Consider the following 24822-nt stretch of genomic DNA (forward strand, 5'->3'; position numbering starts at 1 on the left):
GGGTAATTAGTTTGTGTGGATGCTGTGTGATGTACCCCACCCCGCCCAGATAACAGACAATACACCAGATACGATTAAATGACTTACAGTTTATAGATATTACTGGAACTATATAATTAATAGAGAATAAAATATAAAAGGCGCCACACTTATCAAAGTTCAATCTCTTCGTGCACAAAAAAGTTGGAGCTCAAGACCCTTCTTCTTCTTCCTTCGACCCCTTGGACCACCTCGACAGGCCGCCTGGGTCCAACAACGGTGGTCAACCAGATGCTCTACACGAGTCTGTCTCCGTCTCCTCTCCTCGCCGAACGCCCTCCTCGGGGTTCGACCCCGTTAGCGGACATCACAGCACCTGGTTCATCCTCTGTTCCTCTCTCCTGCCTTCTGCCCCAAAACCCTGCGCATACAGTATCTTCAAATACACCAAAAACATAACAACTATCCCAATTAGTTCATTGGTCCTCATATCAATAGATAATACAAAACAAACTGCTAGTGGGAAGGACTTTCTCAGCTTTTAACATAACAAAGAAGCCATTTTAATTAGCCTCTGCAGTAACATAAAAGACGAAACCCCCTTAAACTCTCCCCCCACCAAATAAAGTCATGTCCTCATGACTTCTAAATAACTCGCCAACCAGTCCTGCAGACACACAACAAACACATACACAGATACACACAGTGACAGCGCTCTCCAAACAGTGGACCTTACGCCTGTCCCATGGGCGCTACATAGGCCCATCTATCTGGGAGCTTCTTAACCGTCCGAGACCTCCGTACCCCCTCACCTAAACCCAAAAGGCTCAGACACTACTAGGGATACCTCGGGCCTGCTTGCCAACTCCTCTCTCACTCAGGCCACCATTACAGCTCAGAGCCCACTGTCCCGTGTCCGGGGCCCCGCCTCTCCTCTTTCCTGATCCTGCCGTAACTCAGACTGCCCACAGCTAGCCCTCCCCACTACACCTGACTCAGTGGGAGAAGGACAAAGGTCTCTTCCTCAATCACGGGGAAGGTAGCGAAAGGCAGAATGTACCACATGTGCAGCACATCATCCTTTGGATCTGTGTTCGTCCTCATTCCCTCGATCGGTAGCTGCTGTTTAAGTTTCTCCAAACTGAAACATTTAGCCGCGGCTATCCCTTCAGCCTCCTGCAGTCGAGACGTCAGCTTCTTCGGGGACTCCTTCAAATCTCGCCACCGCCTCAGCCGTTCTGACTCATGGTTCTTGGCCATCTTAACCTGGGACGCAGTTACCCCACCAGCTTCTTCCACCCTGACCTGAAAAGCAGCAATTAAAGGATGTTCAGCCTCTAGTTTTTTCTTCCTGATAATGTCTTCCAGGTCAACTTTCAGTTTTTTCACTTAATTTAAACTCGCGATACTTATCTTCAGGTTCCTTTCAAGCGTTCGCCTCCCTTTTCCGAGATCTGTCCTCCATTTCTTCACCTCCTCGGGAGTGTAGTCAAACTCCCCTTCCTGGGCTCTCAGTTTTCTGTTGGCCTTAGTCACAACACTTCCTTGATCTTCCCCAACTTGTAAGTCTTCCAATCTTTTCTGAATCGACGTCTTGAGTTTCTGCTGATCCCTTCGAAGGTGGGTCATTGTTTCTTCTTGCTGGATTAATTCATCAGTACATGACCGCAGTGTCGGCTCGGAATTCCAATGTTCCTTCTCCACGTTGACGAGCATAAATTCCAAGTCTGCAATGGTCGTCCCACAAGTGCGGCACTCAGTCTCCGGCCGGAATTTCTGAGCACTCAGTTCAGCGGTGCAAATCCCCTCTCTCCCCTGTGTCTCCTTCAGATTGACGACCTCGGGTTCCCTCCTCAGGTCCAGCACCGTCTGTTCCAACACCAGGAAGTTCAACTGGTATGTCGGGTCAATTTTCTCACATTGCACCAAACTCCTCCGGCCAAAAACTCCTCCACATGTGACACTTTGCTTCTGTTGCCCAGGCTCAGCCACTCGCCTCACTTCATAGTCCCCCCAGGCGAATCCAAGCTCTAGGCTGTCATCCACATACGCCCAAACTCCACACACCTTCACTTCCCCCATGGTCTTCCTCATGCCCCACGGGAAGGATGCAGGGGCTCCGGGTATGCCCTTGGGCATCTTTTCAGCTCAGAACAATCCTAGGGAACTAATAACGGCCATCTTCGGCTCGACAGCCACACTCCTTGGGATCTGGCAACATCCCCTCCTCAGATCCAGCACATTAAACCACGTCATATAATCCACACACACGCTTCCTCCATCTTCCACTGCGTCAGGGTCCAGTTGCCGCGACCTCTCTCTCACTGAGGTGTCTTCAGTGGTCAACTCCCCTCCCTTGTGGTAGTTCGGAGCGTCTACTAAGAGGGTCTCACCCTCAGCTACTTTCCCCAGGCTGCACCACCACTGGGTCTCGTTTAAATTCGGTACCGGCTCAAGGCTGCTACACACGTCCTCAGAAGCAACTCGACACGGTGGGTGCCCAGACAACGCCCCCATGAACTCCAGGGTCATTAACCAATCATTGTCTTCTGGATAATTACTGGCACTGGTACCCAAAATCTCCGGTGCCCTTGAGGTTGTCAAGGGTAAATGCTTCAGACACCGGTTGTAAAACGAACTGTACAACAACTTGACCTGTGCCCCAGGGTCGAGGATGGCTTTAGCATCACTTCCCTCTATCCGTAACGACACCCTGGGCGTGGTCCCTCTAAGCCTTCAGGAATAGGGTCTTCTCCTTTCGGAAGTTCATTGGTACATTGCTGGGAATGTGCTTCCCTGTAGACCCCAAGCCGTTCCCCCACTGGGCTTCCACTAAGTTTCCCGACACCTCTCTGATCAGCTGAACAACTGATGGAGGGGCTGATCCCCTGAAATGATCCCCCTGGCACTGCAAACAATTTAGCTGCCCTCCTAGCCAGAGAAGACACACCGAAAACTTTCCCCCCTCTTTCAAATAACTGACAGCTGTCACTACGGTGTAAGTGAGCCTGACAGCTCGTCACCAGCCCGCCTACTTAAACTCAACCAGTCCCTGTCGCTCTCTCTCAACCGAGCACTGCCACTCATCTAACAACTGAGAGATCCGCTCCGCCCACGTCTCGCACGCCTCCGCCCCTTCTGGGGTGGACACTATCCCAAACGCCAGGTGGAGCCTGCCAGAGCTAGAACATTTATTTGCAGACCCTACCTCCAAATCAGACCACTCTTTCCTCTCTCTCCCAACAGCATGGACAGCTCCAAGTTCCACCTCCAACTCATCAATGCTAGTCTGAACTCGAACAAAGACCGGACCCACAACACATACAGCAATAACCAGCAAATAACCCACGGAGACACACATTACAGATTTAAACAGGGCACCCACACAGCATACCAGTAGACCCAATCCCGGACAAAAGCCCACACAATATATCCACCCCCCCAGCCACCCTCAGGGTCGCTCGGCTCGCTGTTGTCTAGGGAAACAGCCCTCGGCCCCACCAAACTGGGTAATTAGTTTGTGTGGATGCTGTGTGATGTACCCCACCCCGCCCAAATAACAGACAATACACCAGATACGATTAAACGATTTACAGTTTATAGATATTACTGGAGCTATATAATTAATAGAGAATAAAATATAAAAGGAAAATAAAAGGCGCCACACTTATCAAAGTTCAATCTCTTCGTGCACAAAAAAGTTGGAGCTCAAGGACCACCTTCTTCCTTCGACCCCTTGGACCACCTTGACCGGCCGCCTGGGACCAACAACGGTGGTCGACCAGACGCTCTCCATGAGTCCGTATCCGTCTTCTCTCCTCGCTGAACACCTTCCTTGGGGTCCGACCCCATTAGCGGACATCACAGCACCTGGTTCATCCTCTGTCTTTCTCTCCCGCCTTCTGCCCCAAAATCCCGCGCACAGTATGTTCAAATACATCAAACACAAAACAACTATCCCAATTGGTTTGTTCGTCCTCATATCAATAGATAATACAAAACAAACTGCTAGCGGGAAGGACTTTCTCAGCGTTTAACATAACAAAGAAACATTCCTAAGTATAACATAACAAAGAAGCCATTTTAAATAGCCTCCGCAGTAACATAAAAGACGAAACCCCCTTACAGTTATATGATGGCAGTAGTCAGAGCCATGGAGCCATTTTTTGTTTTGGTTATAAATTCATCGGCTGATGATTAGATGTTATTTAAATTTTTATAAGAATCCTTTCCTTTGTAATTATGAATCAAGTTCCTCGTTGAAATTTTGGAAAATGTTTTTCCCCCTTCTCAAAAGAATGCTTCTCTTACACAATATCCATTTTCCTTGAAAACCCTATTCAATAATATTTTTATCCTAGAATTTATTTCAAACCAAGAGCTTTCTTAAAATCTTTTTTTTCATTAAAGTTAGATAGAATCATAAAATTATTACAATGTAGAGGGAGACCATTCAGCCCTTTGAGCCTCATAATAGCTTCAAGTGGTGAAAGCATTTCAGGTCCATTACTCTGTCCTTTCCTGTTGAACTGCAAATTACAGTATTTTCCTTCAAGTCCTTATCTAATTAGCATTTGAAAGGCCTGTGATGGTCTGTGTTTTCATCACCTTTACAGGCAGTCAGTTCCTGGACATAAATACACTTTGCTTAAAGGTTTTCTTTTCCTGCCACCCCACGATGCATTTTCAGTCTGTGTGTCAAATCCCATGCCGCTAATGGGAATGGCTTTACTCTAACTCCCAAACACACATGAGCTTTAGTGCATCTATATTTTTTCTTTACTCCAAGGAGAACGACTTCAGCTTTCTCAGCCTGTTCCTGTAGCTGAAATCCCTCAACTTCCGAACCACAGCAGTAAATCTTTTCTTGACTCCCAGGGCCTTCACTTCTCTCCTAAAGTACGATGATCAGAAAAGGACAGAATTCACAAATTATAGCCTTATCCACGTTCTATAAAGATTCTTTATAACCTTCCCGCTTTTGCATTAACGAGAAAATCTGCAGATACTGGAAATCAAAGAAACACACACAAAATGCTGGAGGAACAGAGCAGGCCAGGCAGCATCTATGGTAAAGAGTAAACAGTTGATGTTTCGTTAACTGTTTGCTCTTTTCCACAGATGCCGCCTGGCCTGCTGAGTTCTTCCAGCAGTTTGAGCGTCTTTCTGCTTTTGCATTGTATGCTGCAATAAGTGAAGTAATAAGCATGACTAACACTCTAACCTACATTTTCAGAGATGTATGCACATTACATGTTCATGTCCCTTTGTTCCCGCATGTCCTTTATAACTATGTTTATTTGTTTTTAATTTATTGAGATACAGTGCAGAATGGGTTCTTCTGGCCCTTTGAGCGCACCATTCAGCAATCCCCCAACTTAATCTTAGCCAAATCACGGGACAATTTACAATGATTAATTAACCTACCAATTGGTAGGTCTTTGGACTGTGGGAGAAACCCACATGGTCACAGGGAGAATGCAGAAACTCCTTATAGGCAGCGGCAGGAATTGAACCCGGGTCGCTGGTACTGTAGAGCATTGTGCTAACCACTACGCTACTGTGCCGCACCCATCCATCTTGTTTATAATGATTCTCCTTTTCTTTCCACCAAAATGGATGACTTCACACTTGCAGGTAATAAATGTCACCCGCTTCATGTCTGCCCAAACGACTTTCTATTTATATCATTCTACGGTTTATTACAAACCTCCTCATTATTCTTTGGATAATGGTTCTAATCTCCACTTGTTTCCACGTTGCAGTGGATTCATTTATTCCGTTGGGCTCAAATGTTTTTTAAAATTACAAAAACACATGGTGATAGATTGGTTCAATTTCTGACTATGTGGTTTAGTCACAATATTGCTTAATCAACTGCCTACATTTCATGTGTTTCTCAAGCTTTTGCCCAGGCTATAACAAGATGAATAAGGATTCGGGGATCTGACCAGATACACTTCCACCATTTCTTGATCTCACCTGGTAGCAGCCTTATCAATGATGTGGCCAGTCTGGTTTCTAGTTTCAGTTTAGAGCTATACTGTAAGCACAGCAATCTAAGCTTGACACTCCAGTGCTGCACTGATGGAGTAAAAGATTATTTGATACTATTTCAACAAATACCGCTAATAGTGGCCCTCCACTGGTTGGACTCGACCAAGAATGTTGCACCCTAGCTGTCGAAATCAATATGCAAGGCAGGGCAGTACAACATGGAGAGCAAGCTGCTGTCCATACACCAGGTTCCCCGCTCCTCACAGCTGATGAATCCAGAGGAACAACAGCGACTGATACAGTTTGGCAGCAGCATGATGGCAGGAGTTGCCAGTCAGCAGTAAACTCAACATAGAACTGCCTTTAAGACTCCATCTCTGGGTTTTTTTTCCCTAGGGGCTTACTCCCTAAGCCTTCCCCATGAGTGGGTACAGCAGGCCAGGCAGCACCTATAGGAAGAGGCACAGTGGACCTATAGATGCTGCCCGGCCTGCTGCGTTCACCAGCAATTTTTATGTGTGTTGCTTGAAATTCCAGCATCTGCAGATTTCCTCGTGTTTGCCCATGTGTGGGTATAGTCACAATGCAGTGGAGGTTTGAGATCAGAGTTTTCCTTTTCCTGGATGAGCTGTCAACCACGGCTGGCAAGCCTCATCTGCTCAGAACGACTTGATTTAAGGTTCCAGTAACCCACCTTTGCCCCTTCTCCTGTCGGTAGAAATGGTTCATTGGGTTTGGTAGCTAAGCCATACACTAAGGCCAAGAGTTGGACTAGATTCTCAGAGGCTATTTGAGACACACGCCATTGGGAATACGTAATAGGAAGTGGGAGCTTGTCCCCATTACCCATTCCTCAGCTATGAACCATGAAAAGTGGTGAAGTTGCTTATGTCCATATTCTAAGCCAATATTTATTTCTTAAAGAACAATTGTAAAGCAGATTATCTGGTCAGAACGGTAGCCTGCCTAAATGATTTCAGCCCATGGCACTAACCTCAACAATCATGAAGTGCTCTTTGTGCAGCTGGTAATGGATTGTATAAAATCCTACCTTCATTGATGATGCTGTAGCCCCAGCCTCCACTCCGTCCTGTCTCACGTAGAAAACAATGCCGCATATGCCAAGCTGTTATTCATCAACTTCAGCTTGGCGTTTAACACAATCATCTGTCAGAGGCTGGTAGGTGAGCTGTCCTTGCTGGGACCAAACGCTCCTCTCTGTATCTGGATCTTGGACGTCCTGTTGGAAAGACCCCAGTCACTATGAGTTGGCAGCAATGTCTCAAGTGCCTTCACGCTGAGCGCTGGTGTCGCCCAGGGCTGTGTGCTCAGCCCGCTGCTGACTCACAACTGCGCAGCCAGATCCAGCTCAAGCTGCATCATCAAGTTTGCTGATGATACAACAGTGATTGGCCTCATCAGTGACAATGACAAGTCTGCATACCGAGGAGGTAGAGAGGCTTGTCAAATGGTGGGAGCTTTGTATATGAAGGACCCCAAGCATTGTTGAGGATCCCTACCACCCATCCCTTAATCTCTTTGACCCACGACTGTCAGGAAGGAGGTACAGGAACAGGTTATGGGGATAAGGCAGGAACTGGATACAGATAGTGGATGATCAGCCATGATCACAATGAATGGCGCTGCTGGCTCGAAGAGCTGAATGGCCTACTCCTGCACCTATTGTCTATTGTCTAGGAACATCAGGTCTAAGACTGCCTCACCAGATAAAAGCTTCTTCCCTCAAGCTGTGAGGGTAAAAAATACCCTATAATCAGCGAGGTCTTATCACTAAGTCAGCGAGCTGTTTACTGTTTATTGTACTGTTCCCCTGTGCTGCGCACCACATACACTTTGAATCATATTTTTTTAAATTTATTTGTGGCAATATTTTATTTTATGTGCTGTGTCTGATACATATTTTGTGGGTTCACAAAGGAACATTGTTTCATTTGTGTAGCATCTACTTGAAAACAAACTAAGAGTCGCTGAGAGGCTAAGTGAGAGAGTTTTGTGCTTCCAACTAACTGAATTCCTTTTTTTAAAATTTTATTTCTATTTGGATAAGGAATTCACAAGTATCATGTACTTTTTTCACATGTATAACCTTTTCCATTTTTTTATATGTATAAAACTATAATTATTTATACATTCTTAAGTACACATTGAGATGATATAAAAAGAAATTAGACACTTAAATAGAACAGTAGAAATTCTAATCTATTAGGCTAAGTGATGGTGTTAATTGTTAAGGAAAGTAGTAATAATAGTGGATTAGTAATAGTTTCCATATATCTCTTCTGGATCACTTCTTCTGGTCCAAAATGTTGTGTGTAAGCCTATGTAACAACCATTATAGGTGTTTATATCCTAACTTGTTCATGCTTGCTCCTGCCCCCAAACATAATTATCCGATCCCTATGTACTTATTTACTTAATTTTATCATTTTTTATCCTTTACCCAAATCTTTTCCTTTACTTGTATTAATTCTCTATTTTCCAAGCAAAAAAAAGACAAAAACAGTAAACATTTAGACTAGGGGTGCTTACATTAGCAATATTACTGTGTTGATGAGAAGAGCAGTATAAATCGTTGGGAGATTCATCTAAAGTCTGCTCGCATTGGGGTTATATATTCAATCCATTTATTCCAGATTTGATAAAATTTTTCTTTTTGAATTCTCAGGGAGTAAGTCAACTTTTCCATTTTAAATATTTCCAAGATAATTTCGTGCCAATCTTCTAATGTAGGTCCAACTAACTGAATTCCAAGTCGAAAACGTACGTTTAATCCTTTATTATAAAGCAACAATAAAATCATTCGACTCTTCTGTAATTCATGCAAGGCAAAAACAAACGAGACTAGTGTAATTGGATCAAATTCAAACAAAAATGGGCAGTTAACAAAAAATATGTGCTCACCACTCACCCCCTCGCTATGCCGCCAATCAGGTGAACAAGGAAATATGTTCATTTATTTTTATCGCCACCCAAACCCACATGACAAATCATCTTATCCCAGAGTGCGGATGCACAACACAAGTAAAATATAGACAGACAATAAATAGGTAGATGGCTCCTACAGTTTGGTTGTATATATCTGCATTCAGATGACAATAAACTTGAGATCTTGCTGTAAGCACACTGGTTGCCAGGATTCCTTATTACAACATGACTTGTACAAAAAACTGCATTGCAAAGGGACTTGGGATTCCCTCAAGATTAATTTGCAGGTTGAGTCTGTGGTGAGGAAGGTAAATGCAATGTTAGCATTAATTTCAAAGCCAGAATATCAAAGCAAGGATGTAATGCTGAGGCCTCACTTGGAGCACTGTGAGCAGTCTTGGGCCCCTTATCTTAGAAAAGGTGTGCAGTAATGGGACAGTGCTCAAAGGAGGTTCACAAAAATGATTCTAGGATTGAATGGCCTGTCATATGAAGAGTGTTTGATGGTTCTAGGCCTATATTCAATAGAATTCAGAAAAAAGAGGGGTGACCTTATAGAAACTTATCAAATGGTAAAAGAGTAGATGTGGAGAGGATGTTTCATATGGTGGGAGAAACTAGTACCAGAGGACACATCCTCAGAATAGAGAGGTGTCCTTCTATGATGGAGATGAGGAGAAATTTCTTTAACCAGAGAGTAGTGAATCTGTGGAATTCTTTGCCACAGGCAGCCGTGGAGGCTGTATTGATTTAAGGCAGAGGCTGATAGATTCTTGATCAGTCAGGGCATGAAGGGATATGGGGAGAAGGCAGGAGGTTGGGGCTGAGAGGAAAATCGGATCAACCGTGATGAAATGGCGGAGCAGATTCGATTGGCCAAATGGCCTAGTTGTGCTCCTATATCCTATGGTCCCAACCTGGGCTGCAGCAATATCTTTGCAGAAGAAAGGCCTGGCAATATGCTTTGATATCTTGCCATGAAAGTCCTATGGACAGCTACACTATCCGTAAGGTTGCCTTGAGCTGACGACAACTCAACAACATCTTCCACGCATTCCATGCACCCACCACTCTCTATGTGGAAAAACTTGTCCCTGACATCCGCTCAGTACCTATTTCTAAGCACCTTAAAACTATGCCCCCACATCAAAGTTGCTGGTGAATACAGCAGGCCAGGCAGCATTTCTAGGAAGAGGTACAGTCGACGTTTCGGGCCGAGACCCTTCGTCAGGTCTAACTGAAGGAAGAGCTAGTAAGAGATTTGAAAGTTGGGGGGGGAGGGGGAGATCCAAAATGAGAGAAGAAGACAGGAGGGGGAGGGATGGAGCCAAGAGCTGGACAGGTGATTGGCAAAGGGGATCTGAGAGGATCATGGGACAGGAGGCCCAGGGACAAGGAAAAGGGGGGGGGGAAACCCAGAAGATGGGCAAGGGGTATAGTCAGAGGGACAGAGGGAGAAAAAGGAGAGAGAGAGAAAGAATGTGTGTGGGCTCCATCCCTCCCCCTCCTGTCTTCTCCTATCATTTTGGATCTCCCCCTCCCCCTCCCACTTTCAAATCTTTTACTAGCACTTCCTTCAGTTAGTCCTGACAAAGGGTCTCGGCCCAAAACGTCGACTGTACCTCTTCCTAGAGATGCTGCCTGGCCTGCTGCGTTCACCAGCAACTTTGATGTGTGTTGCTTGAATTTCCAGCATCTGCAGAATTCCTCGTGTTTGCGTTAAAACTATGCCCCCTCATTTAGGCCGTTTTAGCTCTGGGAAAAAGCCTCTGGTTATCCACATGATCAGTGCTCCTCATCATCTTATACATCTCTATCAGGTCACCTCTCATCCTACGTCGCTCCAAGGAGAAAAGGCCAAGTTCACTCAACCTCTTAAGATACGCCCTCCAATCCAGGCAACATCCTTGCACTCTCTCTACAGTATCCACAGCCTTCCTGCAGTGCGGTGACCAGAACTGAACATAATGCTCTAAGTGAGGTCTGATCAAGGCCTTATATAGCTGTAACATTACCTCACGGCTCTTGAACTCAATCCCATGGTTGACAAATGCCAACACACCATATTTTTTCTTATCAACACTATCAACCTGCACAGCAGCTTTGAGTGTCATATGGACATGGACCCCAAGATCTCTCAGATCCTCCACATGGCCAAGAGTCTTACCATTAATATTATATTCTGTCTTCAAATTTGACCTATCAAAATGAACCACTGCACAATTATCTGTGTTGAAGTTCATCTGCCACTTCTCAGCCCAGTTCTGCACCTTATCGATGTCCAGCTGTAACCTTTGACAACCCTCCAGACTATTCATAACACCGTCAACCTTTGTGTCATCAGCAAACTCACTAACCCACCTTTCTACTTCGTCATCCAGGTCATTTATAAAAATTACAAAGAGAAGGGGGTCCCAGAACAGATCCCTGCGGAACTCCACTGGTCACTGACCTCCATGCAGAATACAAACTATCTACAACCACCCTTTGCCTTGTGGAGCCAATTCTGGATCCACAAAGCAAGGTCTCCTTGGATCCCATGTCTCCTTACTTTCTGAAGGAGCTTGTATGGGGAACCTCATCAAATGCCTTACTGAAATCCATATACACTACATCCAATACTCTACCTTCATCAACGTGTTTTGTTACTTCCTCAAAGAATTCTATCAGGCTCGTAAGGCATGACCTGTCCATGACAAAGCCATGCTGACTATCCCTAATCATAAAATATTAATTGTAAAATATTTAGAGATGTCTTAGTCACTTGAAGCAGTACCATATAACTGCTTTGCTAATATGTTAGGGGAAATATTGGAGAGGACAATTCGATTTAGCGAGGAAAGAGAATTGCACTATTGATCAAGGGAAACTTCACAGCAGTATCAAAAAAGGATATCTGGGGACATTAACATGGAAGTGTAGTGCTTAGCACAGTGCTTTACAATACAATCCAGGTTCAATTCCCGCCACTGCCTGTAAGGACTTTGTACGTTCTCCCCATGACCGTGTGGGTTCCCACAGTCCAAAGGTGCACTGGTTGGTAGGTTAATACGTCATTGTAAATTGTCCTGTGATTAGGCTTGGATTAAATTGGGATTGCTGGACAGCACAGCTCAAAGGGCCAGAAGGACCCACTGCATGCTGTATCTCAATAAACAATAAATTCAGTAAGGTGATACACCTAGCATTTAAAAGAAAGAAAAGAGTGATCATTTTGATAGGATTATAGAAAAGGTCCTCTAATAAGCAGTAGGGAGTAGATGAACAAATGTATAGAGAAATCATAGATTGATAGTGGAATAATAGCATGGTAATAGTAAGTTATTTTAACTTCCCTAATCTTAACCGGGACTACCTTAGTGCTAAGGGCTTAGATGGGGCAGAATTTGTTAAGTAATACGTAGAATGTTCTGATAGAGAAAGGACTACACTTGACTGCCTCTTAGGAAATAAGGCTGGAGAAGTGATTGCTGTATCAGTTGGGGATCACTTTGAGACCAGTGACTATAATTCTATGAGTTTCAAAATAGTTATGGACTGGTCCTCAAGTCCAGTCCTAAATTGGGGGGAGGCTAATTTCAATCGTATTAGGCAGAAGCACACACAATTTGATTGGGAGAAGCTGTTTGCTCATAAAGGGAGATCTGACAAGTGGGAGGGTTTTGAAAATGAGAAGGAAAAGAGTTCAGGCCCAGCAGGAGGTTGAGAAGTGAGACGTACCAGAGGTGTATAAAATTGTGCGAGGCATAGACAAGATACATAGCCAGTGTCTGTTTCTCATGGGCAAAGTGTCCAAAACTACACGGCTATATGTTTTAAGTTGAAAGGGAGGAAGTTGAAGAGGATCTGAGGAGGAAATTTTTCAACGTTGGTGTATCTGGAATCAGCTGCAAAAGGCGGTGGTTGAGGCAGGAACAGGAAAAACCTTTTAGGAGTCATCTTAAATATTTTTGAATGATTAAGCACAGAGGGTTAGGGAAATAATGCAGGCAATTGTGATTATTGTAGATAAGTGCGATGGTCAGCAGAGACACAATGGGTTGAATGGGCCTGTTTCTACACTGTACAACTCTATTTTGGTGTAATTATGAAAAGGTATCTAACTTTAATACAGGGAGCAATCCAGGAAACAACAATAACTGGACTGTAAAATTCTATTAATAAAGCAAATTAAAATGACTAATAATTTAACATTAGAACAAAAATATGAACTGGTTAGTAGGTTAGTTGGTCACATGGGTATAATTGAGCTGCATAGGATTATTGGGCTGAAAGGCTTGTTAACCTGCTGTATCGCTAAAGATTTTTAAAAAATTGTCTGATCAAACGATCCTAAATTACACACACCAATCACAAGCAGTGCACACAAAATGATGGAGGGACTCAGCAGGCCAGGCAGCATCTATGGAGAGGAATGAATTGTTGACGTTTCGGGTCAAAACCCTTCATCAGGACTCTTGGCCCGAAACGTCGACTTTTTATCACTCTCCGTAGATGTTGCCCGACCTGCTGAGCTCCTCTAGCATTTTGTGTGTGTTACACTGGATTTCCAGCAACTGCAGAATCTTTTCTGTTTATGCCGGTCATAAACAATGGTAATAAAGCTGACACAGCCTCCAAAAAGTAGATACGTGACAAAAAAGATGTCTATGAAAAATAGATGGTCGTTAAGGCCTTCAATTCAAGGTGACTGAATAAGAAAAAGATCCTTTTTATTAGATTAAATTTTAGGATTTTATTACTCTTTTGGGATAGCATTCTAAATTTAAGTGGGCTAGGTGATGACTTGTAAATATGAATGTGCAGTAGGGCATAAGTTTATTGCGACTGAAGTTGCATTTAGAAACATGGAACATAGAAAACCTACAGCATAATTCAGGCTCGTCAACCCACAATGCTTTGCCGAACATGCCCTTACCTTAGAAATTACCTAGGGTTACTCAAGGCCCTCTATTTTTCTAAGATCCATGTACTAACCAGGAGTCTCTTAAAAGACCCTATCGTAGCCACCTCCACCACTGTCTCCACCAGCCCATTCCACACACTCACCACTCTCTGCGTAAAAAAAAACTTACCCCTGACATCTCCTCTGTACCTACTTCCAAGCACCTTAAAACTGTGTCCTCTCGTGCTAGCCATTTCACCCCTTGGAAAAAACCTCTGACTATCCACACGATCAATACCTCTCATCATCTTATACACCTCTATCGGGTCACCTCTCATCCTCCGTCACTCCAAGCAGAAAGGCCAAGTTTACTCAACCTGTTCTCATAAGGCATGCTCCCCAATCCAGGCAACATTCTTATAAATCTCCTCTGCACCCATTCTATGGTATGTATAAACAAAATATACTTTAATGGTGTCAGTATTGGAGCAGGGCCATGGTGAACAAGTAACGAACCCCCTGTCAGTCCATCTGGGTGTCTACTGGACCATAGCATCAAACAGACATCTACACAGCAATATGAACATTACTGCCTTTTGCCTCTGTGCAGAAATTGCTATGTATTTATAAGAGGGAAATACGCCCTGATATTGCAAATTTTATTTTCCTGGTAAGAGAGAGAGGAATTTTGACTAGGAGCTTTTGATTTTGATCCAATTTTCTTTCTTTCCAGTATTTAAGGAATACCAAATCTTTGGTTCTTTATTCCTATTATCTGTCTTCAAATCAAAAACCCAGTTCCTTCCTTCCTTTGTGTGTGGGATGTGGGAAGTCTGGGAGACCTCCAGTCTGCTGGATAAACACATCTATACCAGGTGCACCGAGCTGCAGCTGCTGAGAGAAGGTATTAAGGAACTGGAGCTGCAGCTCGATGATCTTCGACTCATACAGGAGGATGAGGAGGTGATAGAGAGGTGCTGGAGGGGGGTAGTCACCCTTAGGTGCAGTAGACAGGTAACTGGGTGACTGTCAGAAGGAAGGGAAATGCACAGTCAGTGCAGAGCACACCTGTGGCCACTCCCCTCAATAATGTGGGTACAACTTTAGATACGGTTGAGGGGGACGGCGTGCTAGGGGGAGCCACAGTGGATGGGTGTCTGGCACTAAGTCTGGTGCTGTGGCTTAGAAAAGCAGTGAGGTAAGAGAGCTGCAGTGTTGGTAGGAGATTCCATAGTCTGAGAAACAGAGAAAAGATGCTGTGGGCGCGATGGGGACCAGTGCGTGATATGTTGCCTCCCTGATGCTAGGGTCAGGGACATCTTGGATCAGGTCCATGGCATTCTCATGGCTGAGGGTGAGCAGCCAGGCGTTTTGGTGCATATCTGCACCAACCTCATAGGTAGTTAAGATGAGGAGGTCCTGAAGGGAGATTCTAGGGAGCTAGATAAAAAATCGAAAAATAGGACCTCCAGGCTAGTAACTTCTGGATTGCAGACTGTGCCACGTGCTTCAGTTTCCTCCCACAGTCCAAAGAGAGAAATGCGATGTTGGCATGAAATATGAAAGCCAGGATGAGGTGTTGCGGCTTTATAATGCACTGGTGAGGCCTCACTTGGAGTTCATAAACAATTCCACAGTGTGTGAGAATACTTTTGGGATTCACAAATATTGTTAAGATATTGTGGACATTCTTTACAGCACTGTGTATTACGATATTGCACTGGAAATGCTAATATACTTGAACACATCTTAAACCTCAAAAACATGGTGATCACCTCTTTGCTCAGCACGAGTTGAGCATCTATTTTCACATCCTGCTATTAGGATTCTACAGTCGAAGGGAATTGCAAGCTGAAATGGCTTTTCTAGGAAAGTTAATTAATATTTGTTGGCAACATTTTGCTTACCCACAACCTACAGACTATGTCTACACTTAAAAGACCTCCTCTACTGCCTGGACTCCATCCAACTGCATCAGTCTGGCCAAATTTTGCCCCTACTCCCTGGATGACAATAAATCATATAGGCCATATTCCAACTAAAAGCATAAGAAGGCTTCAGGAACAGTAATTATTCCTGCTGAAATGTCTAAACTTATTCACAATCTTACCATCCACTTCTGGAAGAGGAGGTTATATCAGGGAACCCTAGCATTGCTATGGTTGAGAATACCTCGAAGAAGTGATGCAAATCGAATTGTGGTAACCACAGAAGTCTCCCTCTTCTGTTTGCCACAAGGAAAGTTATTGCCAGCATCTCAGCATCAGATTGTAAGGATGCACAAATGCTCCACCCAGCTCATCATCCTCAACGTGGGTGCTTCGCAGGGCTGTGTTCTGAGCCCAATGCTGTACACTCTCTTCACAAGGGACTGTACTGTCAAACACCCAAGCAATCGCATCAAGTTTGCCGATGACACGACGGTGGAGGGGCTCATGACCAACAACAATGAGACGGCCTGCAGAGAGGAGGCAGAGGGCAAATAACCTCTTTCTTAATGTCAACAAGACAAAGGAGGTCTTTGTTGGCTTCAGGGGAACTTACACCACTCACGTCCCTCTTCATTTACACTGGCGGCAGAGCTGTGCAAACTGCAGGTAGTTTCAAATCACGCACAGCCTCTCATCATCCCAGAACACAGCCTACACAGTCAAGGAAGCTCAGTTTCTGAGGATGCTGAAGAGACTCAAGTCATTCTATAGATGCACAGTAGAGAGCAGTATCAATTTTTAAATTGATGTTGTCTGCATTCCAGAACTAAGAATAATCAAGCTTCATTGCAGAAATGACATTTGCACTTACACACCTTTAGAAACGGAGCTCCAAGTTGTTGCCAATATGTCAACTGAAGCATGTGAGAGGACAGGCCTTATACTCAGCATCCTGAATACAGACCTGCTCCTGCTATACAGCGCTGCCCTCTGATAAGAAAGGTTTATGATGAAGCATTGGAAAAGTCGCACCTTATCAAAAATCCCAGGGGCTAGCTCTCACTGAAGGGAGACATTTGATGGACAATTCGTTACTGATTTCAGTGCTATAGAACAGACTTTGGCCAGCTGAGGGAAAGGGAAAAACAACTCAGCACGCAGCTCATGGTCTTTTAAGCCAGAGTGATCCCTGCTCTTCTATGAGCTTCTGAGAGTTGCATTATCTACAGCAGGTGTCTCAAGGCAGTGAAGAGTTACCGCTTGTCTTCACAATATTCTCCAAACCCACCAGAAGGGTAAGGGAACTAATGTCTGCATCCTCTCCCAAGGCAAGACCTCGTAGCACTGAAGCTGTAGTTACCCTCAGTCAGTTCCTTTAAGCAAGCTATATTTTTCAGAAATTTGACACTAGACTCTTGAAAGAAGAACTTTATTATGAAGTCTGTCATGTTAAGATAAAGGGAGAAAATTTTTAAGGATGTTCTCAAACATTTCTTGAAAAAAAATCGCCACATCCATTCTACTGATCTCTGGAAATTTCTGGCTTACGGCAAACACAAGGGGTGGAGCAGCTTTTAGTTGAGCCCTGGGGACTTCAAAATCATGTGTTGGGAACACACAGAAGTAGTAGTGAAAAGAGCACACCACCTCACAAACCCAAACCCATGTTTTGTGCACCTGCTACCCATCTATCGTAGAGTGTTCCTCATCAATTTTGTCGGAACCCTCAAAAATGGAGCCTGGACCTACCACTGCCAACCTACTGCCCTCTACTGTGCCTATTGTCTTGTTTATCATTTATTGTAATGCCTGCACTGTTTTGTGCACTTTATGCAGCCCTGGGTAGGTCTGTAGTCTAGTGTAGTTTTTGTGTTGCTTTACGTAGTCCAGTGTAGTTTTTGTATTATTTCATGCAGCACCATGGTCCTGAAAAACGTCTCTGTACCAGCAATTATGGTCAAAATGACAATAAAAAGTGACTTGACTTGAAAAACAAGTCCCGATAAAGGGTCTTGGCCCAAATCGTCGACTGTTTACTCTTTTCCATAGGTGCTGCCTGGCCTGCTGGGTTCCTCCACCATTTTGTGTGCGTTGCTTGGATTTCCAGCATCTGAAGATTTTTTTCGTGTTTGAGAAAATAAGTTATCTTTGATGCTGAAGGGTTAAGAAGAAGATTTTCAGAAATGAATTGAATCCATTATTTCCCTGAGTGGCAATGGACGTTACCAGAGGACATGAGTTCAACATGAGTGGAAGAAAGTTTAGGGGAGTTGTCAGAGCTACTTTTGTTACATAGAGAGTGCTGAGTGTCTGGAACACCAGGCTGGGTGTGGTAGTAGAAGCTGATGCAATAGGGACATTTGGAAGTTTTAAGAAAAATGTCAAAGATTGATTGTGGAGTAAGTTTATATTGGTCTGCTGAACATTGTGGGCTGAAGGACCTGTTCTATTAAAGAAGTGAAACTTCTACATGTCCACTGCCTATTTTACCAGCATTCATAAAAGAACATTGTGATCTCCTTGTACAGTGCAGCTTGTTAATAACTCACTGCTCACATACAGTGTATTGGAACAGCAGAGGACTCAGGCTTGCTGGTGCCTGTGCTATTACTATTCCCGATAGAACTGTTGATGCTTTTCTCTACTCCATATGTGACTTTGAGCTTATTTTTCATTTCCTACCACATTTTGTTCCAAGAAATCTCAGGAGAAGATACTCAGCATCGTATAACTTTAAATATGAAAGCAGATTGATGAAACCATGACTTCCTCTACCCCAAAAGGTGTGAAGAATTAAACATTATCCATAATTGAGCAGTCTTCAAATACTTTAAGTATTGCAAATCTTTCCACCTTCTCTGCTTGATGTTAAGCCTCGTCAGGCAAGATCACTTACCACTTACAAAATGAGTTAATAGATTCATTCTTTAACAAATATTCTGGCACAGTCAGTGAAGTAACACTTGCTGTGTGAGAAAGGGAGTAATTTCCACTTCTTACTTAATATATGGAGTGTCTGGGTTGGGGTGGAAACACTGTGGTGAACAGATGTGAGTTTATGGAAGAGAGATGAGAAGTAAATCTCCAATACAATTAAATATCTTGATAAGTACACCTGGTGGATTTGCTCTTTACATCTACATGCATTCTGCTGTCCTGCAGGATCTAAACATTGTCAGCACAGCAATGATAGTATAAGTACTGTTCAGGTAACTGAAATCTTGTAAGCAGAGAGTTGTTGTTTATGACAATGGATCTACATAAGGTCAAGAGTAGAGGTTCATGGTGTTCTGTGTTGAAGTGACTCTTGTAATCAGTTTTGTTCATTATCATTGACCTTGGGAGTCCTGGTGGAGATCTCTGTGCAGAAAAAAGGTTGTCTAACCATTTCTTTTAAGTGGCCAGGCGTGCACCCTTTCATCCATAATGAAACTAGACCCAGTACTAAAAACTTCACCAGCCACGTGCTGATGCTCAGTTCCAGAAGGACTAATAGGGTCCTGATTATGTCCCCTGTACAGGATGGTGAAGGTAGGACAGAGGGAAGTTAAGGGTCAGCAGAGTGAAGTGAGGAATAAAGGAAGTTGCTTATTCTGCAAGGTTACCATTTAAAGAAAATGCGTTGATGGCAGAATATAAGAGGCAAGAGTTTGGCCTGGAAAATGAGAAATGATACAATGTTTCTCTGGAGTAATATCACAGAAAACAGGACAGACCAAAGACTAACACTGACAGAACCACATAATTATAACAAATAGTTACAGCAGTGCAAAGCAATACCATAATTTGATGAAGAACAAATCATGGGCACGGTAAATAAACTCTCAAAAATCCCCGAGTCGATTGACTCCTGAGGCCTCAATAGCAGGCGGCAAAAGGGAGAAACTCCCTGCCATAAACCTCCAGGTACCGTCAACTTACCGATGCCTTGGAAGCAACTGACCACAGCCGACACTGAGTCCATCCGTCCGAAAACATCGAGCTTCCGACCATCCCTCCGATACAGCCTCCCGAGCGCCATCCTCTGCCGAGCGCCTTCGACCTCGCCCCAGCTGCTGAAACACGCAAAGCTGAGGATTTTGGGGCCTCCTGCTCCGGAGATTCCGGTTACCACACAGTAGCAGTGGCAGTGAAGCAGGCATTTCAGAAGTTTCCAGATGTTCCTCCGTACTCTCACGTCCGTCCCTCCATCAAATCAGAAATGTGCACGGTCCCCTACATCATCACCAAAGTGGCCGCACATGCTGCCGTTGTGCCGCCATCTTCTCCTACTTGTTATTTCATACTTCCTGGAGTTTACAAACTCATCTTGGCTGATGCACATTACGTTGGGGAACTCTCCGTCAATTGCTGGAATAGACACTCCACTCTTCTCCTTTGCCTCTACCAAAAGCATCCACAGGGAGGACGGGGATGTGCTTTCCTGCTCCAGTCAGAAGCAGGCAGTCGAAATGCAGTCTTCCATCTGGAAGAATATTCCTACAGTAAGTAGGCCACTGAAGAACCAGTGAGGAATGTTACTGAAGAATTAGATATTTTTCCCACTCATTTCTAAATTGGCTGGGTTAGCATCTGTGAAGTTTAAAATGCATGCACTCGAATTCTTTATGCAGTCAATGTGCTGCCTAGTATAGCCCAGGGTTAACATTGACCACAAGGAGCTCTTCAACATTCCACTAAATTTTTTAGACAAAGCTTAAAACATATCTCAAAAATTGGCTGTCATTTTAATGACGTTATTGTTTATTGTGTATATCGATGCCATTGTCAACAGGGTCCCAGTGTTAATATACTTCACCCACGGCCTGACAATTTGACGTGCAGTTATTTTTCCTTGCAAATTTTTGTCATCTAACCACAAAATAGATTTTAGACATAGATTTAGAGATGCAGCAAAGTGACAGGCTGTTCCAGCCCAATGAACCCATGCCACCCAATTACACCCATGTGACCAATTGTGCACCAACACGTATGTCGTTGGAGTGTGGGAGGAAACCAGAGCACCCGGAGTCGTCCCAGGCAGTCATGGGGAGGATGCACAAACTTCTTAGAGACAGCAGCGGGAAATCAGCCCAGGTCGCTGATGCTGTAAAGTGAAGCGCTAAACGCTAAGCTAGCTTGCTGTTGGTTTCAGTTTGGCACATTTTCTTTGTGGTAAACGATTGAACTTGAGTATTTTGTGCAACTTTTCACAGACATTGATGAATGCGCTATTGGGACGCACAACTGCACGTCAACTGAAATCTGCTTCAACATCCAAGGTGGATTCAAATGTCCTTCAGTGGATTGCCCACCAAACTACAGAAAAGTTTCTGACATGTAAGTGCTCCATCTCTTCCTGTTACGAATCACAGATTTTTTTCCAGATGGTGGAACTTAATTTTAGATGGTGTTGCAATTGCTAGTGAAAGATAAGAACTACAGAAATTGGAAGGACAAAGCTGTTTGGATGATGAAAGATTTTTCTGTGACAGCAGAATTGACAAGACAGACTGTGAGTGCAGGCAGCTATCACGGTTATCTCCCCATGTTTTGTAATTAGACATATTATGAAGAGGATAGCAATTCTTGTTATTTTACCCTTGGTGATTCTGCAAGTGCATCAGTTCAGTGATGGTCTGAAGTACTAATGTCTTCAGATAGGAATTCAAAGCATGGCTCTGACTCACAGCGCAGTTCCCAACAATCCAGTCTCTTCCCTGTGGAACTGCTCCAGTTATTTCCATTTAGAAAAAGGTCATGGATCTGATATTGGAGATTCTATGCAAACATTCCCACCAAAATACAGAAAGATACTGCAAAATGACCTTACGGCCTACTTGCCTGCTCACAGCATTGATTCCACCTTCAGATATGCAAACTAGGGTTTGAGAGCAGTGGTAGAGCTCAGGATATAAAATTTGTGAACAAATCTAGCAAAATTATTTTGTTTTTATCCCAGCAAGTTGTTATACCCTGGAATGCACTGCCAGAGGGGTAGATCAAATCAGATTCGATAACATCTTTCAAAATGAAAATACATTTCTAAAATGTGCAGTTCTGTGGTGTGTCAGACAACCATGATTAACCAGACGCTAGTCTCCTTACGTAAAGTCTATGGTGCCTTGGATAATTTCCAGAGCAATACTAATTAATACAAACCAAAGGATTTTTAAAAAAATCATTGCCTATAAGTATTCTGACAAAATAAGCTGTTTGTATAGAATTAATGGAACGTGATTAAATTTAGTTTATTTTTACTTTGGACACAGTTGATATATTTCTGATAAACTAGAACTTATTTTATGTTGCTGTAGTACATTAACAAAGACGTTCTCAGCTGTTTAACACATCATCCTAATGCTTGGTTGTTTGAGTTACTGTCGCCTTCCTGTCAGCTTGAACCAGTCTGGCCATTCCCTGACCTCTCTCAATAACAAGGTGGTTTTGCCCACGGGATCTGCCGCTCACTGGATGTTTTTCTTTGGGGTTTTTTTTGCACCGTTCTCTGTAAACTCTAAAGACTGTTGTGCATGAAAATCCCAGGAGGTCAGCAGTACTCAAACTAACCCTGTCTGCTGTCACAGTCAAAGTCACTTAGATCACATTTCTTCTACAGTTTGCTTTTTGAGCTAAACAACTGAACCTCTTGACTGTGCCTGCATGCTTTTATGCATCGAGTTGCTGCCACATGATTGGCTGATTAGAAATCTGCATTAATGAGCAGGTGTACGGGTGTACCCAATAAAGTGGCCACTGAGTGTATGTGGCCTGCAGTCTCCTTAATGATGAAAACTTTCTTTTGTTGGTTGTCCAATGGTGAATAAATCAATCTTTGCTTCTTAGGCGCTGTGAACGCATCATGTGCCCTAATTTCATGGACTGCCAGAACATTCCAGTCAGAATCACCTATTATCAGTTGACCCTCCCGACCAACGTCCAGGTTCCAAGCACCATTTTCCGTATTGCACCTTCACCTGCCTATATAGGAGATAACATTGTGCTGACCATTATTAAAGGAAATAATGAAAATTACTTCAGCACAAGGAAGCTGAATGCTTATACTGGTATTGTCTACGTACAACGGCAGTTTATGGAATCAAAAGACTTCTTGCTGGATGTTGAAATGAAGCTTTGGCGCCAAGGAACATTCACTTCCTTCTTGGCTAAAATTTATGTATTTGTTGCTGCTCATCCTTTCTAAAGCAAACACTGTAGCTGTTGTATCTGATATAACGTTTTAAAGGGTTGACACTAGCACGCTCACAAGGCCAGTTGACTTAATGGGGTGCAGGGGAATGGATGGGTTATTTTGACTTTTTGCGTCAATAGAAATGAAAGCCAAGCAACCGAATCAAAATCACCTGTTTAACATTTTAACCCTTGGTCGAAGATTTTCCATAAGTCATCTTGTGAATTGTATTCACTATATCTCTCATCTGTTGCTACCAGAGTATATTGACTGATATTTGCAAAGTAACTTAATTGCACTGTGCTTCAAGTACAGTATATGGAGTTCAGTCTATCTGAATCACATCATTGGAAACATAGTTGTCCAGTAATGGTGCATGACACAAATCACTTAGTTGTTTCACAGTCTTTCATGTCCTTTCATTTCAAAATTTCAATCAAGATAAATGCTAAAGGATGCAGGTTATTATCAAGTTATGAAGATTAAGCAGTTTGATGTCCACTGCCTTCATGAAAATGTATTTAGTTTAGTCTCATTTGTTTGCAAACTCGTTTTGCAGTGATGCCAATCACATTGAAATAAGCCATAATTGGTGGGGGAAGTCATTGTGATAATTTAAACAAAAGGACTCTTCCATCTATCTGAAGGGAAGTGAATCTGCTCCTTTTTGTAAAAGGAGCTAATTTTGGTAAAAATTTATCTTGGGTGGAAGTGCAAACCAATGATAATGGGGAGGAAGTGAAACATGGAAGCAGAGGACTGCATTGTTATCAGGAAACAGCCTGAGGCCCAGCGAATTATCCTGAGGGATGAGTTAAGCTCCCACCAACAACAGCTGAAGGATTTAAATTCTGCTAATTAAATAAATATGGAATAAGAGCTAGTATCAGTAAAGGCAGCCGTAAATTTACCGGACTCTTATAAAACCCAAATGGCTGACTTCTGTCATTTAGGCAGAAGAAATCTTCTTTCTTTCTGTAGATGTATGGACTCAATTTGGGGTCATAATTGTCCTCTGAATTGTTCTGGAAAGCCATTCGGCTTGAGGGCAAATTTAGAGAGGTTAATAATTATCAATCTTTGCTCATGAAACAGAGAAGAATGTTAAAATATATATATTTTGCTTTACCACCCAAGATAAACTAACTCATCATTTCTTGAAGTGGACCATGCAATTAGGATGTGTTAATATGGATTTTCTTAAAAGCCTCAAGTCTGTTGCCTAGTTATATTTCCATATAACTTTAGTAGTGAAATTTGATTTTTTTAAAAAAAGTATTCTGTTCTGGACAATGTTAACTTTAAAATAGATTTCTTGCCCTCATGGGGATTTCTATCCTACCATAGTGAATAAAATTATTAGTGTGAGAATAACATTTTGTATGATACCAGAAAGCTTCAATGACAATATAAACAGGAATGAATTTGTTCTGTTTTGTTTTACTGATACTATCTTTTTGAAATAATCATGTTTATGGTGTTACTTTTCACAGCCAATATCTCATACTTTCTTAGGCACAGCTGATATTTGCTAAAAATGTTCATCCAAACCTAAAGCTAAGTACTGTTTATACTTTTTTTTCTAATTTGTAATGTTGGAACTGAGATTATTTGTTATCAGATGAAAGTTTATTCTGCCTTGATAACCCTCAAAGGGTTTAAATGTTCCACTCTTGACCACTTAAGGATCATCTATTAAATATGGGCATAGATTTCAAATAGAAAATAAAGTAAGTCTTTATATAAAAGTATTTATTATGTCATTTCTTAATATTTTATGTAGTTTTATATTTTATGTGATGGCTTAGGAGTCCGTTGAACTTCACTGATGTTAAATTGTGCCTATAGGTGAAATATGCAAGAAGTACTGAGTGTCTGTGGCATATTCTACACAGGTGAAGGGTTCATTCTGG

At 42.9% G+C, this 24822-nt stretch overlaps 1 protein-coding gene across 4 annotated transcripts in view; it reads left to right on the plus strand.

Moving 5' to 3' along the window:
* The window catches only part of fbln2 (fibulin 2), a 254081-nt gene extending 230040 nt beyond the window's left edge, over positions 1–24041 (plus strand). For all 4 annotated transcript variants that reach the window (XM_072280371.1, XM_072280369.1, XM_072280372.1 and 1 more), the window contains 2 exons: positions 20934–21057; positions 22564–24041. In XM_072280371.1, coding sequence (XP_072136472.1) covers positions 20934–21057; positions 22564–22921 — 482 coding nt within the window. In that variant the 3' untranslated portion in view covers positions 22922–24041. The remainder of the gene's footprint in view (positions 1–20933; positions 21058–22563) is intronic.
* The last annotated feature ends 781 nt before the right edge of the window (positions 24042–24822 follow it).

This window comes from Mobula birostris, chromosome 16 (genome assembly GCF_030028105.1).
Source record: "Mobula birostris isolate sMobBir1 chromosome 16, sMobBir1.hap1, whole genome shotgun sequence".
In the NCBI taxonomy this organism is placed as follows: domain Eukaryota; kingdom Metazoa; phylum Chordata; class Chondrichthyes; order Myliobatiformes; family Myliobatidae; genus Mobula; species Mobula birostris.